The sequence below is a fragment of the Terrapene carolina genome, unplaced genomic scaffold (genome assembly GCF_002925995.2).
Source record: "Terrapene carolina triunguis isolate 2854851 unplaced genomic scaffold, T_m_triunguis-2.0 Scaffold89, whole genome shotgun sequence".
In the NCBI taxonomy this organism is placed as follows: Eukaryota; Metazoa; Chordata; order Testudines; family Emydidae; genus Terrapene; species Terrapene triunguis.
In genome coordinates, this window is record NW_020664440.1 from 28,479,454 (window position 1) to 28,496,796 (window position 17,343).

At 52.5% G+C, this 17,343-nt stretch overlaps 1 protein-coding gene across 1 annotated transcript; it reads right to left on the minus strand.

Annotated features, from left to right (window-relative positions):
• Nucleotides 1–93: 93 nt before the first annotated feature.
• On the minus strand, nt 94–15,701 carry RELA (RELA proto-oncogene, NF-kB subunit). The gene is made up of 5 exons (XM_026650455.1): nt 15,076–15,701; nt 2,929–2,973; nt 1,641–1,792; nt 861–1,009; nt 94–193 (listed from the first exon to the last, which is right to left on the minus strand). The coding sequence occupies exons 1-5, from the start codon at nt 15,080–15,082 to the stop codon at nt 94–96; spliced, it is 453 nt and encodes a 150-aa protein (XP_026506240.1). The 5' UTR covers nt 15,083–15,701.
• Between the last annotated feature and the right edge of the window lie 1,642 nt (nt 15,702–17,343).

Consider the following 17,343-nt stretch of genomic DNA (forward strand, 5'->3'; position numbering starts at 1 on the left):
GAAGGGGCTGTGGTTGGTTCTGCCCCACCCCCAGGCAGTCCTCCCCCCATCGAAGGGGCTGTGGTTGGTTCTGCCCCACGCCCAGGCAGTCCCTCACTCACCATTGAAGGGGTTGTTGTTGGTGCGGATGCGCTGTGCCACAGCCTCGTCCAGCTCCCGTTTCTTCACACACTGGATGCCCAGATTCTGGAAGCTGAGATGCAGGCAGGGGTTACCCACAGCCCCTCCCTGCATGGTGCCAGCCCAGCCCCAGGGAGGGTGGGGGGCTGGACCCCTGGGTTCCGTCCCCAGCTCTGCCCAACTTGCTGCGAGATCCTGGGTAAGTCCCCTCCCCTCGCGGTGCCACAGTTTCCCACAAAGCGAATCAGCAGCAAAGCTGAGGGTACGTCTACACTACTTCGATGGATCAGCGGGTAGTGATCAATCTATCGGGGATCGATTAATCGCGTCGAGTGTAGATGCAATAAATCGATCCTCGATCGCTCTGCCGTCGACTCCTGTACTCCACCGCGGCGAGAGGCGGAAGCGGAGTCGACGGGAGTGCGACGGCAGTTGACCCCACGCCGTGAGGACACGAGGTAAGTCGACCTAAGATACATCAACTTCAGCTACGCTATTCTCGTAGCTGAACTTGCGTATCTTAGGTCGATCCCCCCGCCAGTGTAGACCAGGCCTGAAATAGAACCCAGGAGTCCTGATGCCTGCCTCCCCACCCCGCCACATGGCTTTAACCCACTCGACGCCCACCCTTCCCCGAATTCCAGGGACAGAACCCAGGAGTCCTGACTCCAGCCTCCCATCTCTACTGCAGCTGACCCCACGCCCCTACCAAAGGATTGAACCCAGGCATCCGGGCTCACCTGTGGATGTTGCGCTCAGGTGATAGCTCGGCCTCATAGTAGCCATCCTTGCAATCTTTGCCCACCAGCTCGTGGGGGTGGGGTCGGTGGGGGGCGTCCTTGGTCACCAGAGAGATACGAACCTTCCCGGGGCCTGTGTAATTATTGATCTGGGGGTGGGAGATGGGGGCAAAGGTTAGGGGATCCAAGGATCCTCAGCAGGGCTAGAAAGGAGCCCCTCCCCGCCATTCCCCACTGGAAATCAGGCTGAGACCTTCCAAACTCACTGCATCCATGAGCCTCCAGGGGGCAGCAGCTGCAGGGGTCTGGCCCCTTTGGCATCAGGCATTGTTGAGGTCCCACTCCACGTGGGAGCACGGGAGTGTTAACACTCAGAGCCCCTCCTCCAATCTCATGGGGGGGGGGAGTGAGTCACAGAGTGGGGGAGCAGCATACCCTGGGGTTCATGCAGCAAATCCAGAGAGCCAGAAAAAGATCCTAGCTCCCAGCTCACCCTTACCCCGCCTACTCTGTCCCACGAGACTCCACTCCCTTCCCAGAGCTAGGGATAGAACCCAGGAGTTCTGGCTCCCAGCTCTCTGCTCTATCCACTAGGCAGTGCTCAATTCCCCAGGATTTCATTAGGGGGTCCAGGCCACCCACCCAGAGGTGAGAGATTGGGAATGCATAGGGGGCAGAGGAGGGGGCACTGGAGGTGCAAAGACCTTGTCGGTGAGTGCGGGGAGGGGCTGATCTTGAGGGTGAAGTGTGGGGGAGAGGTGCACTGGGGTGGGGACTGACCTTGATGGTGGGGTGGGTCTTGGTGGTGTCGGTGCTGCGCTCCCCAGGGATGCTGCCGGCCGAGCGCCCCTCGCACTTGTAGCGGAAGCGCATGCCACGCTGCTTGGGCTGTTCGATGATCTCCACGTAGGGGGTGCTGCTGGGGGTGGGCTCTGGGGGCACAGAGAGACAGACGTGAGCGAAGGACAGACCAACCCTCGGCATCACCCACACCTCTGCAATCAGCAATGGCTTTAGCGTGAGGGACATAAATCCTATGGAGCATGGAGGGAAACTGAGTCACATGGATTGGGTCAGTGGCCGAACTAGGGAATAAAACCCAGGAGTCCTGACTCCCAGCCCCTCCTGCCCTATCCACTAGATCCCACTCTTCTTTCAGAACTGGACAGAACCCAGGAGTCCTTTTGAACAGCCCCTATGCCCCCCCCCCAAAGGTGGCTGCAGCTCAGCATGGGGCAAGGGATCCCTATATAAACAGCCCCCTCACCCCACATCTCAGCACAGCCCTGTCAAGTCTGGGGCAGTTACTCCTTCTTGGGGATTTCCCCTGACTGGAGCTTTAATGGAACAGTGGAATGTACAGCCCCTCACATCACACTTTGCTGGCATTAGGCCAGCAGCCCTGCAGGGTGGAGATGGGAATCCCCAGGAGATCTCCAGCCAGAGCCAGTCTTGAACCTTGTCACACAGGGCACAACCACTGACTGCAGCTTCCGCTGCAGGAATCCACCTCACAATGTGACTAATCCAGAGTCCATGATGAGTCATCCCAACTCCCACCCCGCCAGGCAGGGGAACCCCTGGCACCAGGATCCCAGAGTGCTGAGATGCAGCCGCCTCTGGGGAGGGGCAAGGGGGCTGTTTATACACGGATCCCTCACCTGGTGCTGAGATGTAGTGTCACTTGTGTCTCATGCAATTCATGGCATTTCTAGCACCACGGCACACCCTAGAGACATGCTGCGGTACTGGGGTAGCACTTACTCTGAGGACAGAGTGCTCCCTACTGAGCCCCTGCCCCACTCACTGCAGCACAGCGGCCTCCTGCACTCTATTCCTGGCTCTGGGACGAGAGTGGGATCAAGTGGGTTACAGCAGGAGGTGCTGGGAGCCAGGACTCCTGGGTTCTACGGGGATAATCTCTAGTGCTTGAGATGGTTTTGCAAGGGACTAGTGCTTCGACAGCTCTAACAGCCTTGGAGAGTAGTTGCTAGTGAAATACATTATTAACAATCATAATTTTGTTAATTACATTCAATTTAAATATGCAAGTTGAATCATGACTCACCCTGGAGGCCCCAGTCCTGATGGAGGAGGACAAGTGGCAGCAGGTCTGAAAGGCAAGAATGGGAGGTATTATTGGCATGATAGAGCCAGGGTTTTAGCAACCTCCTGCAGCAGGGAGTTCCAGAGGTACAGGAGGCAGATGGGACCATACAAGGGCCCTAACTGGGAAAACAGATTTCTTGTAATCAATCAGCTCCACCTAGTGTCCATACCTGGCATTGCACCTCATCCCCTCTCCACTCTCACTCCCCATGCCTATTACATGCTTCTATGAGACCAGTCCTCCATGCTGCCCAGAATCCTGACTTGCCCACCAGCAACGGGGCTCATGCTGCCCCAGGGGAAAGAGTGGGGGTGAGATGCAACTGCCTCTGGGGTAGGCACAGGGCTGGCTAGCAGCTGCATAGTCATTTGGAATTAGAAATAAAAGATAATGGTGAATGGGGTTAAAACAGAAGGGGGTTATTCAGGGAGGAAGAACGGAATCTGCTGGGGTGGGAGGTGGCCTGGACACAGGGTTCACATGCCAAGTGACGTGCACCTGCACTCGGGGCTATTTCACCCCTTGATGTCCAGGCAGCATGAGGATTTGGGGAATTGGGCAGGCAGCGCAGGGGGCTCGTGACGGGGAGTTAACAGCTCCTGATCTCAGATCCTGTCCCAGAGACAGGAAAGTCCCAGCTCCCACAGCCTGCTGCTCTTTCCCGTAACTCACATGGGGCCTGTGCTAGCCTGGCACCACTCCCAGTTGTCACAGAGCACCCAGACTGCAGGCACTGCCAGGTCAGGATACAGCTGGTACACCTCCAAGAGAAATACTGAGTGCTGAAGGGAACAGGCTCTCTCCCATCGCAGTCAGGGCTGGCACAGATGTCCCAGTGCAGCACTAGGGGACACTGTGCTGATCCTGACCTCTCAACCCCACTGTCCTGGGAATGTCCAGCTCAGGCAATTCCATTGCTCTCCCTAGATGCTCCAGCAGTTCCAGCTGGTCTTACTCACCCCAGATACCCATGTGCAGTGTTGTTGTGTGGCTGTTGTACATTGCCATGCTCCACCCTAGAAGTGGCTGCATTTTGTTGGAGGATGAAATGATGGTTTCTATAGCAGCTATAGAATGGTCTGCACACTAGACATGTCATTCCTACAGGACCAGAGAGGCCTCCAACTCTGGGTAACAGCAAGCACCAGACAAACCCTGTTACAGAGAGCTTCCCCTCCCAAGCACACATCTTTCAGAAACACACCCAAGGGATCCCTTGCCTGAGATGCAGCCACTTCTGGGGCAGGTCATGGGGGGTTGTTTGTAAATTATACGGCACAGAATTTTCCCATTGAACACCCCCAGGCACCTGGCTTCTGGCTGCTTCCTTTGGGAAGACAATCCCATGCTTTCTCCCTGGTGCTCGTTGCCCCAGCCAGGTGATGTGTGGATTTCAGGCATGGGGTGATCAGGGCCTGGTTTGTGAAGGACCCTGCCCAGTGACACACCCAAATCCTTCCAAGTGGGGAGGGAGTGGGGCATTGTCACATAGGGCTCGTCCATGCTTCCAGTGCTGCAGCATCTCTCGGCGTAGGTACTCAACATCCCCAAGAGGCAGGAGTGGTCGGTGGGAGAAGCTCTCCTGTTGACTCAGCGCTGTCTGCCCTGGGAGTTAAGTCGGTGTAAACTGCATCGCTCCGGGGGGTGGATTTCCCACATGCCTGAGCAATGTAGTTATACCAACGTAAGTCCGGAGCGTTGACCCAGCGGAGATGCAGGCAGGTCAGCATTGAGTACTAGGACTCCTGGGTTCTAGTCCCAGCTCTAAGAGGGGAATAGTGACTAGTGGTTAGAGCAGTGGACTGGGAGTTAGGACTCCTGGGTCTCATTCCTGGCTCTGGGAGAGGAGCCGTGGTTTTGGGTTCCCCCAATCACCTCTCAGGCACAGCCCTGAGCCCCTCGTCTCCACAGAGCACCTCCATGGAGCAAAGGCTCTAACAGGGAATTCCTGGGAAGACTGAGCTGCTGAGAACCAGAAGTGGGACTAGACCGGCGCTGCCCTGATACGTACAAGCAGCCAATGCTGCCCTCGTTCCCCACTCCTCTGCTGGGCGAAGACATCACAGCCTTGGCCACATCTGCAGCACTGTGCCCCCTAGCACCACGCAGGGGCACTGGGGCCAGCACTGACTGTGAGGGGACAGCGCCCCCTACTGAGCTCCCCCAGCACCCACTGAAGCCTCCAGGACTGCAGCCTGATTCTGCCCAGCCCAGGGCTCCCAGCTTGGCTCAGACCAGCAATTAGTGCCCTTAGTTTCTGTTTGCAGAGCTGGGAGCTGCACCCTGGTTCCCAAGGGGCCCAGCTCACTCATTAACCAGGTACCATTGTCCCAACAGCACTGCTAGTGGGAGGTGATTTATGGGGCCTGTGCAGGGACCAAGGGAGGCAGCAATTTAGGAAGAGGAAGAACAACAGAAACTGTATTTCAACTCAAAACCCACAGGTGGTGGGAGAGGGGAGGCGTAACCCAGGACTGGCCTAGCAGGGGGCTGCGGGGCAGGAGTGAGGGGCTCCTGAAGGGAGTTTTCTGCCTGTTTCAGCACTAAGTTTTTAAAGTGGAAATGAGGGGTGGGGGGCACTATTCTAACCACTGCCCCATACGTACCCACTGATCCCAGGCCTGCCAGCTCCAGGAATGGGGAGCCCTGGTCCCCTAGGATCCATGCCCCCTCCCAGCATGCTGCAGCTGCTGGGATGCAGGGGGAGGGGCAGAGGGAACAATTCTTTTCCCTTGACGTCATCTGTTTTGTGCAGGAATCTTGTGGCCAGAGGCTGGGCCGACAGTCCCCCAGCCAGGGGAGTGGCAGGAGCCCAGCACAGGGAGGACAGAGAACTGGAGTCCTGGGGGACAATCCTGCCCTGGGTGCTGAAGTGGAGGGGACAGAACGGAACTAGATGGGGACTTCTCATCTCTATGAATTACGGGCGTTACAGTAGTGCCGGGCCCCGTCATGGCGGGCGCTGCACAGACCCCGGCCGAGCTCCGGACCCCGTCATGGCGGGCGCTGCACAGACCCCGGCCGAGCTCCGGGCCCCGTCATGGCGGGCGCTGCACAGACCCTGCTGAGATCAGGGCTGCTGCACAGACACACAGTGAGAGACAGTCCCTGCTCTGGAGATCTAATAACCTACACAGAGAAAGGATGGGAGGGGAAACTGAAGTACAGAGAGGGGGAGGGACCTGCCCAAGGTGACAAAAAGAACTCAGGAGTCCTGTGCTTTATGCACTGGGCTGCCTCCACATGCAGGTCCATTCAAGTTTCAGGGAACATTTGGTGATGTGTCAGTCTCCTGGGTTCTAGCTGCAGCTCTGGGAGGGGAGTGGGGACTAGGAGTCTGGGAGGCAGCAAGGTTTTTTCCCCGCCTCCTTCCAGAGACAACCAAGCTATGCCTTCCCACTGACCCCTGGGGCCAGTACCCCCTCCCTCCCAAATCTCTCTGCAAAAGCCATCAACGTTCGGATGCCAGCAGGAACCGCCTTTGTGTCCTGCTTGTCTGCAAAGTGGGTGACAAGCATGCACACATGTACAGGGGAGATGGAGAGAGTGTCCTTCGTCTGTAAGGCCAGATGGGCCCACTGCGATCATCTAGTCTGATGTCATGTATAGCTAGTGCCTACCAAATTCACAGCCCTGAAAAACTCATCACAGACCATGAAATCTGGTCTCCCCCTGTGAAATCCGGTCTCGTGTGCTTTTACCCTATATTATACAGATTTCACAGGGGAGACCAGCGTTTCTCAAATTGGAGGTCCTGACCCAAAAGGGAGTTGCAGGGGGGTCACAAGGTTATGGTAGGAGGATTGCGGAATTGCCACCCCTCACTTCTGCGCTGCCTTCAGAGCTGGGCAGCCGGAGAGCAGCAGCTGTTGGCCAGGTGCCCAGTCCTGAAGGCAGCGCCCCACCAGCAGCAGCGCAAAAGCAAGGGTGGCAATACCATACCACGCCATCCTTAACTCTGCATTGTCGCCTTCAGACCTGGGCAGCCGGAGAGTGGCGGCTGCTGACAGAGGGCCCAGCTTTGCAGGCAGCAGTGCAGAAGTAAGAGTGGCAATACCATACCATGCCACCCTTACTTCTGCACTACTGCTGGTGGCGGCTCTGCCTTCAGAGCTGGGCTCCCGGCCAGCAGCCACCGCTCTCCAGCTGCCCAGTTCTGAAGGCAGCGCCGCCAGCACCTGCGCAGAAGGGTAGCAGTGTCGCAACCCCTCCTACAATAACCTTGCAACCCCCCTCACAACTCCTTTTTGGGTCAGGATCCCAACAATTACAACACCGTGAAATTTCAGCTGTAAATAGCTGAAATCATTAAATTAATGATTTTTAAAATCCTGTGCCCGTGAAATTGACCAAAATGGAACGTGAATTTGGTAGGGCCCTATATATAACATAGGCCATAGGCCGGCCCAGAATTAATTCATCCAGGACAGAGCAGATCTTCTAGAAAACCATCCAATCTTGATTTAAACATTGCCAGTGATGGAGAATCCACCACAGCCCACGGTTGGTCCAATGGTGAATTCCCCTCACTGGTAAAAATATGTTGCCTTATTTCCGATCTGCATTCCGCAAGCTTCATTTCCAGCTGCTGGATCACGTTACACCTCTGACTGCCGAACTGAAGAGCCCTCATGTTATCCAATTTCTGTCCCCATGTAGGTACTTTCTGTTCCCTGTGTATATGCCCGAGAGGTGCATACAGGGGAGGGTGTATGTAAAATACACACATGCAGGACAGCCCCAATCCTGGCTGAGCCCAGGGACTGAACAGGGGACTTCCCACGCTAAAAGGCTGAGGCCAGATTGACACTCGAAACGTTTGCTGGTAAAGCAATGTCACTCACGGGTGAGATTTGTTAACAACATTTTATACTAGCAAAAGCTCCAATGCAGACACGGTTATAGCAGCAAACAGACTCAGAGCACTGATGATAATAATGATAAAACAGTCCTCTTGTCAGTGGCTTGTTTTGCTCAGGGAACTGGTATAAGGAGTGTTTTGCCGGTATAAGCAGAGTCTCCACTAGTAAGGTTTGCCGGCATGACTGTACTGGTATAGCAATACTGACAAATCCTTTCTAGTTTAGACTAGGACAGTGTCATTACAGTTTGAGCTACAGAGCTAGGCTGGGTAGCTGGGAGCTGCGAGCTTCCCATCCTCTGTGGATCATCACAGAGGGAGGTGAATATTACATATGGACCTGGCAGTGTGGCTAGTGAGTAGAGCATGGCACTGGGGCTCCGGATGCCAGGGTTCTATTCCTGGCTCTGCCACCAGCTACTGGGTGATTGGGTAAGTCGTCCCTCCCTGTGCCTCAGCGGCTTCTAAACTGATTTCGTTTCCATGATTGCAAAAAGACAGAGTTTGTCTGCCTTAAGATGACTGTAATCAAATCTCGTGCTTCATGGCTTTAGCTAGTCACTTTCTGGGGTCAGGAAGGGATTTTTCCTCCCAATGCATAACTAACTAGATGTGTTTAGTTAGTTAAGACTGGGACTTTTCAGCTTGGAAATGAGACAACTTTAGGGGGGAGGGATAGCTCAGTGGTTTGAGCATTGGCCTGCTAAACCCAGGGTTGTGAGCTCAATCCTTGAGGGGCCACTTAGGGATCTGGGGCATAACTCAGTACTTGCTCCTGCTAGTGAAGGCAGGGGGCTGGACTCAATGACCTTTCGGGGTCCCTTCCAGTTCTATGAGATAGGTATATCTCCATATATTACAACTAAGGAGGGATATTATAGATTGGCGTGGAGAAAGTAAATAAGGAAGTGTTGTTTATTTCTCATAACACAAGAACTAGGGGTCACCAAATGAAATTAATAGGCAGCAGGTTTAAAACAAACAAAAGGAAGTATTTCTTCACACAATGCACAGTCAACCTGTGGAACTCTTTGCCAGAGGGAGTGAAGGCCAAGACTATAACAGGGTTCAAAAAAGAACTAGATAAGTTCATGGAGGATAGGTCCATCAACGGCTATTAGCCAGGATGGGCAGGGATGGTGTCCCTAGCCTCTGTTTGCCAGAAGCTGGGAATGGGCAACAGGGGATGGATCACTTAATGATTACCTGTTCTGTTCATTCCCTTTGAAGCATCTGGCATTGGCCATTGTCGGAAGACAGGATTCTGGGCTAGATGGACCATTGGTCTGACCCAGTATGGCCGTTCTTATGTCTGGGTTGGGGATTTTTTTCTGACTTCCTCTGAAGCACCAGAGATCAGCCCAGCTGGGACACTGGATGGGGTGAGCCAGTGCTCTGAGGTGGTATCAAATCCCCTCTCTAGCTGCCTGGCTGGTGGACCTTGCCCAGATGCTCAGGGTTCAGCACATCACCAGATTGGGGGTTGTGAAGGATTTTCTCCCAGGCCAGATTGGCAGGCACCTTGGGGGTTTTCACCTCCCTCTGCAGCATAGGGTGCAGGTCGCCTCCTGGGATCAGCTGGGCATGGCTCACCTCAGCAATTCCCTGCCAGCACAGGGCCCTTGGGCACTGTGGGCTCCTCGGTCTTCCCTGTTCTCTGCCTGGGGCTCACAACAATTTAGTCTCCTGAGGACTCAAACGCATTGGGCTCAATACGAGCAGAATTGGGTGATAATGAACCCGTGTTCTTCAGAGGGTCAGACTGGACGATCTGATGGTCTCTTGTGTCCTTAAACTCTAGGAAACCAGAGTGGACTGATTTAAAATCAAGGTGATTTAAATTACGAAGTGGAAAGCCTCAATTTCAATCATCCATTTTCATAAACTTTTCCATTTGTACTTCAGTAATTTTCTAAAGAAAGGTGCCCTCTCATTAAAACAAGCTGAATTACAACTAAACAGAGCCTTTACGCTAGATTTGGTACATCTTTCTGCTGCCTAAGAGAATACACTATAACAATATGCATTTATTTAAGCAATTATATAGCTTAATATTTTCAGATTCTTATTAACTGAACATCATCATGTTAGAAAATAGTAAAAGATATATAGCTTATTTACTAGATATTTAACTTTTTGCTCATTATTTGTGTCAAGACGCATTAGGAGGGTAACTGGAATTTAATTAAATACACAACAGCATCTAAAATGCATTTTTATTAAACAAAACCTTAAATGTTTTGGATCCATAAACTTCTCTTATCAAAACATGTTTCACGCTTACAACTAAATTAAAGAAACTCAGTGAATTAAACTGATTGTTTCAGGTCAGCCTGGGAACATTTTCAAAAATGCCTAAGTGAAAGAGACTGGGGTTTAAATTCCTAGTCTCACCTAAGTCTCTTTAAAATGAGACAGGCTCCCATATTACTTAGGCTGACGTATTGTGCCATATTTCTAAAGCCTGAACTTAAAAGTTAGATGTTTCCCCCTGATTCTTTCTTTATACAGAAAGGCAGCCTTGAACTCAAAGGGTTTTTTTTAATAGAATCTCATGGATTCAGCATATTTTTATTTAATAACATTTTAAAAGATTATAATAAATGTATAGGTTTTACATATTTTGTATTAAATTCAGATTTCATTTAACCAGGTTTATTTTGAAAAAGAAAACGTATAATTTAAATAAAAATTAAAATAAAAAAAAATGTTTTTTGTTTTTTTTTTAAATAAAATCATTGAATGTTATCCACTCAGTATGAAACTACAGAGATAGATCAGGCTGAGTCTAGAAAGCTGCCCCACAGCAAAGGACTTGAGAGCACCATCTGTTTAGCTTCTCCAAGCAAAGTATAAGAACTGATTCAAACCTGGGCTTTAAGCACCTCTATGTGGAGGAGATTTCAGAGAGCAGAGGACTCATTAAATCAGCAGACCAAAGACAGAACAAGACCCAATGGCCTGGAGCTGAAGCTTGACAAATTCAGACCAGAAATAAGTTGCAAATTTTTAACAGGAAGGGGGATTAACCATTAGAACAGCTGACTCCAGGACTGGGTGGAGTGTCTATTACTTGGGGTCTTTCAATCCAGCTCACACGTCACTCTAAAACCAGAGTTCTAGCTCAACCACCAGATCTGGGCTGGAGGCAGGAATGGCTGGGAATGGTTCTCTGGCCTGGGTTATGCAGGTGGTCAGACTGGATGATCACAACAATGTCCCTTCTGGCCTTGAAATCTACTATGATACATGACTGACAAGAATTAAGAGGCAGCGTGGTCCAGTGGATAGGGGCACTGGCCTGAGCGTCAGGACTCCCGAGTTCTATTCCCAGATCTGCAACTGAGCTGCTGCATGACCTTGGGCAAGTCTTTTCCCCTCTTGGTGCCTCTGACTCCCCATCCACCCTTCGTCTATTCAGACTGTGAGCTCCTCCAGGGCAGGGACCGTCTCACTGTGTGTCTGTGCCTGGCACAACGGGATGGCCCCTCTCACCCCCCCTCAGCTGTGCACATGGGGGGGACCGTGATCTCAGTTGGAACCTTGAGTTACAACCATAATACAAATAATATTGAATAAGTGCATTAGACCAAGGGTTGAGGCGTCTGATGGGACGAATTGATTAAAAGCAGCAGTCAAAAAGCAAACACATTACACAACTCCCTAAGAGCGGGATGAAGGGTCTTCCAATGCCAGCATATAAACCAATGGTGCAGTCACACAGCGCACTGGGCACGCCACCTCTCACAGGGCCCAAAATCACAGGGGGCTCCTAGTAGGCCGAGAGGCCTAGAGCAGTGGGGACTGCTCACCTTGGATCTGAGCTGAGGATGGTAAAGAGGAGATTGGGAGCATCCCTTGCTTTCTGGCAGCACTAGGACAGTCATAGATTCTAAGGCCGGAAGGGCCCCCTGAGATAGGCTGACCTCCTGTCTCACACAGGCCATAGGCATGCCCTGAATCGAGTCCTGGGTGAGATCAGAAGGCAACAAATTCAGAACTGATCAGAGGAAAGGATTTCCACACACGGCACCGTTCACCTGCAGAACCCATTGCCACAGGATGCAACTGAGGCTGGGGGCCGAGCAGGAATCCAGAAGGGACTGGCCATTTCTTTGGAGAACAAGACTACATGGAGTTGGAAGGGCGGAGGCTGTAAAATCAGACAGAGCTTTGGACGGAACATCAAACCTCCTGCCAGAGCGATGAAGCTGCTCTCTGTTTGGTCAAAGTTGGGAGGACAGAGTTGGGAGGAGACTACTGAAGGGGGCCAGATTATTCCCCCTCAGCTGCTCCCATGGGGGCGTCTTGTGCCTGCCTCTGAAGCAGCTGGTTTCACAGCCATGGTCAGCGATGGGGCTAGAAGGACTTCAGGCCTGATCCAGCCTTGCAAGTAGCCTGAGTTCAAAGTAAGTCATTGCAGTAACTCCCAGCCAGCTCACTGGGGCAGGGAATATCTTTGTTCTCTTTGTACAGCGCCTAGCGCAATGGAGTTCTGCTGTGGGACTGGGGCTCCTGGTGCTACCAGCACATATGAAATACACAGCAATACTAATTCTCATGCTGGATAGAATTACACACAAGCACTCTGCTGAATCAGAGCCTAGGACTGGGTGTATAACAGAGAGCAGGAACAGAATAACCTGTTCCATTATTATTACTCGTATTACAGAAATGTCTAGAGGCCCTGGCCAAGACTGGGAACACCTTGTGATGCCAGGAGCCACACAGCCCCCCACCATGTCTGGTGCTGCACAGACACACACTGAAAGACAATCCCTGGGTGAGTGGCTAGGGCACTGGACTGGGACTCAGGACACCTGGGTTCTATTCCCAGGTCTGCCACCAACTTTAGGCAAGTCCCTTTCCCTCTCCGTGCCTCAGTTTCCCCTCTCACCCCGTGTCTTTCAACACCCTGTCTACGCTAGGCAGGGTATACCAGCAAAGATGTTGGCCGCGTTGTGGGTTCTGCCAACATATCTGGCAAAACCTTTTACCTTAGACAAGGTTTGGAAGCTCTTCGTGCAGGGCCTGTCCCTTGCTGTGTGTCTGGGCCATGCCCAGCACAACTGGGGGCGCTGTGTCTCAGCCAGAAGTCTAGGCAGCACCATCCCCTGACCTCAGTCAGGGGGGTGGGGAGGGGGAAAAGAGTCTAGGTGCTACCGCAATACACCGAATAAATAACTATTAGCAGCAGGAAAAGGTGGTGTTCTTTGTTTTAACCCTAAGGTCTTGCCCCAGTGGTATTTGGGCTTCTGGTTTTGGTGGCAGGGTCTGGCTATTTAAGGCACTTGGAAGTGTTAGGCTGAGCTGTACCAGGTCAAACCAGTGGGCTCCATCAGCCCAGTACCCCACCTCCTCAAGGCGGCTGTGTGGGGTGGAGAGAAATTCCTTCTCAACCCCTCAACGGAAGCCCTGACATGAGGACTGGTGACCTCTAGGGCTTGTTGTAGTTCCCCACTTCTGAGCCTACAAGGGCCAGAGAGGAGCAGAGAACTGGGGGTGGGGATAGCCTGAATTGATGGGGGTGTGGAAAACTGAGTTTGTTATACAGATATATCCATCCTTTCTAGTCTCTGGGTTGTGAAAAAATAGCCCTTTAAAAACAGACGGTCACCAACATGCTCTTGCCCTCACCCCACACAATCACCACGTTAACTTTGAAACCTAATGATGACTGTCCCAAAACAGCCACACAATCAGCTGTTTCATGTTGAGCCATTCAGCCAAAATGGGTGGCTGGCTCAGCCGCAAACCCTTCTCCAGAGCCTACAGGCCCAGCTGCCCAAACCTCCCCGCTCCGCCACCCCGGAATTTCTAAGGAAAGCAACACCGAGTACGTCTACATGAAAAGTACCTAGGCAGAAGAGAATCTTGACTGGAGTCTGTAGGTGGTACAGTTCTAGTGAGCTACACATCTGGGGGATGCACCCAGCACATGAGCCACTCACGGTGTTAATTCAGTAGGAATTGTCAGCTTGTTGGGGCAGGGACCATCTTTCTGTTCTGGGTCTGTACAGCACCCAGCACAAGGGGTCCTGGGCCATGACTGGGGCTCCTACATGCTACTGCAATACAAAGATTTGCTGATTCTAACGCCAGAAAGGACCACTGTGATCATCTAGTCTGAACTCTGGTATAACAGGCCATAGGCCAGCCCCGAATTAATTCCCAACTGAACTAGAGCAGATCTCTTAGAAAAAAGATCCAATTTAGTTTAAAAGTTGCCTGTGATGGAGAATCCACCATAGCACTTGGGAAGTTGTCCTAGTGTATTAATTCCCCTCGCTGTTAAAACAGAAACACTTTATTTCTAGTCTGAATTTGTGTAGCTTCAACTTCCAAGTTGTGAGATCTCTGTCTGCTAGACCGAACAGCCCATTATCAAATTTCTGTTCCCCATGTAGTGCTCACAGACCGATCAAATCAGCCCTTCTCTTTGTTAGGCTAAACAGATTAAGTTCCTCAAGTCTCAAGCACATAACAACAAAACACTTCCGGTTTGAAGGATTTCATTTACTCTGTCACTGTATTTCTGCCCTGGTTGGCGGGACAGAAGCGCTCTGGGTTATGGGATAATATGGGAAGTGCCACACTATATAAGAACTAGGTGTTAATATATGAAGGGTTACAGGCCCAATACATCATATTAGACCTGCCGTTTCCCTGCTCTACAGTGTCCAGTCAACTCCAGCCTGGCCCTTCCTCCATGCCAAAGGACTCCACTATCTGTGTTTTTCCCAACGTGTTGGCTTTTTTTAAGAGACACAAACCCTCTCTCTTCCCCCTGCCCCACATTTCAGCCCCCAAATCCACTGTGCCTGCCTGACCCCCAAAGCAAACAGGGAAATCGCTGCCAACCAAGGCCCCGGAAGCAGGTCTCACCAGACATCACCACAACAAAACTTTTTCAAAACAAGGCAGGGACCCAGAAATGCAGCCGCTGGGGAAATAATGGGCGGTGGGAGATGGTACAAAGCAGGGGGAAACCCAAGCTCCTGGGGAATCCCAGCTGCTCTCCAAGCCCCCCATATTCATAACCAGCACTCCAATAATGGGGGGCTTCCCCCCCACACATCCCTATGAACTCAGCTGCTTCCACACACCCACCTGTCCCAGCGACTCCCATATTACACACACACACCCAGAGATGGGGGTGAGGGGAGTAGAGACACCCCAGAGATAAATGGGGGTTCTGGATTTGGGGGAAAGTCCATATTGCTGGATTGGGAGTACACACTTACCATCCATTTCTGCCAGAAGTCAGGCTAGGTCCCAGGCTGGGAATCAAGGAGGTACGGGGGTAGGGGCTCCCTGGCTGGAGGGAGTCAAGGAGGGGGGCTCCCAGTTTGGGAACCAGAAGAATCCAGGGGATACTAGGCTGGGGGGGGGGGGGCTCCGCAGGCTAGGACTGGCCCCTGCGTGGGGGCTCAGGAGATGGACTCCAGTCCACAATAAGAGCGTGTGCGGGGTCGGGGGTGTCTCAGTACAACAGCTGGTCCCACCCCGAGAGGGGGATGTAGGCGCCAAGGGGATGGGGGCCTCTTTGGGGTGGGGCCCCCACTGGGGAGGATTCTGATAGGGAACGGGGGGGATTCTGACTCCTGCGGAGTCCCGACCCCTATGGCGGGTCCCAGCCCCAATCGGGAGGGGGTGCAGGTGGTATGCCCCGGGGAGTCTGTCCGAGAGGGAGCCCAGCTAGGGCGGGTCCAGCCCCTCGAAGGGCTCCGAGGCGGACGGGGGCTCCGGCTCCAATCGGGGGTCCGAGGCAGGGGCGGGGCCGGGGGCGTGGTCCAGGCGGGGGCCTCCGGCGGGATCGGGTCCAGGTGCCGCCGCTGTATCCGTTCACAAACTACGCCGCACGCGGAAATGCCCGCGGCACGTGATCCGCCCCGCTGCTGGGAAAGCCCCGCCCACCATGCAAATAAGCGGGGGATTCTACGCAGGCGCGGAAGCGAGGGATGGAGCAGGGGCGAATTCCACACCAGCGAAGGCGAGGACGAAAAACAGGGAGAGGCGGCAAGTACCAGGGCAAGGCGTCATAGGGCCACAGGGGACCATACGGACTTGCGTGTGGGACACTATTAGGCTATATAGGCACTAGGGTGCAGCATTTAGGCTGGGGCATTATATAGCAGCAGTTTTCAACCAGGGGTCAGCGTTAGACTCACTGGAGCCCAGGGCAGAAAGCCAAAGCCCTGCTGTGCAGACCTGGAGCCCCGGGCCCTGAGCTCTGCCACCTGGGGCTAAAGTTGAAGCCTGAACAACTTAGCTGGCATGGGGCCCCAGGCAGTTGCCCAGCTTTCTACCCACTAATGTCACTCTGGCTTTTATATGCAGAAAACCAGTTGTGACGGCACAGCTGGGCCATGGAGTTTATATAGCAGGGGGCTCCAAAAGAAAAAGGTTGAGATCCCCTGTTATATAGGACCCACACATGGGGCAGAATGGGTCCATATGGGCACCAGGGCAGGGTGTTACAAACCACATAGGGTAGAGGGAGAAGCATTACAGGGACTGGGATTTTATGGGCTAGTATAAGGACCTGGCCAACGAGTGCTCTGGGGTTATTTAGGAACTACAGGTTTCAGAGTAGCAGCCTTGTTAGTCTGTATCCGCAAAAAGAACAGGAGTACTTGTGGCACCTTAGAGACTAACAAATTTATTAGAGCATAAGCTTTCGTGGGCTACAACCCACTTCTTCGGATGCATGTGGGTTGTAGCCCACGAAAGCTTATGCTCTAATAAATTTGTTAGTCTCTAAGGTGCCACAAGTACTCCTGTTCTTTTTAGGAACTACAGTGGATCATTATGGGGCCATATAGGGACCAGTTCATGAGATGTGATTGGGACTAGGGTGAGGCACTACTGCATTATACAGGGACAGGGACCACTGTGGGGTGTTACAAAATTATATAGGGGGCTGTACATGCCATATAGGATGTGACAAGGCCACAAAGGAACCAGGAAGGATAGGAGTCTTAGCGCAGCTGCTGTGGCCTCCCCAATGGGTTTTTAGGCCAAATGCCCACAGCAGTAAATGGCTGAGTCAATGTTTGATGGCCCTACAGTCGCCTCTTGGGACTTCGGACCTCAGAGGTGAACCCTCAAGGCTGTTTCTGGCAGAGATACTATTCTGTTCCCTGTCTCTAGGACACCATGGGCACCATTAGCAAATAAACTCACTCACACCAACCTCCCTTAAGGAGGACACAGCCACATCACCTTACCTCTTCCCCCAGAAGTCTCTCAGGAAGATCACTCCTTGTTGTAAGTTCCTTTGCTGGTGCAAAGATCATTCTCCTAGGCCATTACTTTGACTGTGTCACCCCTCTCTGTGCTTCCCTTAATTGGTCTTCCCTTCTCTCCTAGATCAGTCATAAGCTGCTTCTCTTCCCTTTCAAGGCCCTCCATGGCCAATCCCCACCTGACCTATAATCTCTCACAGGGGTGCTGGAACAATTTGTATAGTAGAGGTGCTGAGAGCCATTGAGCCAAATTGTAAACCCTGT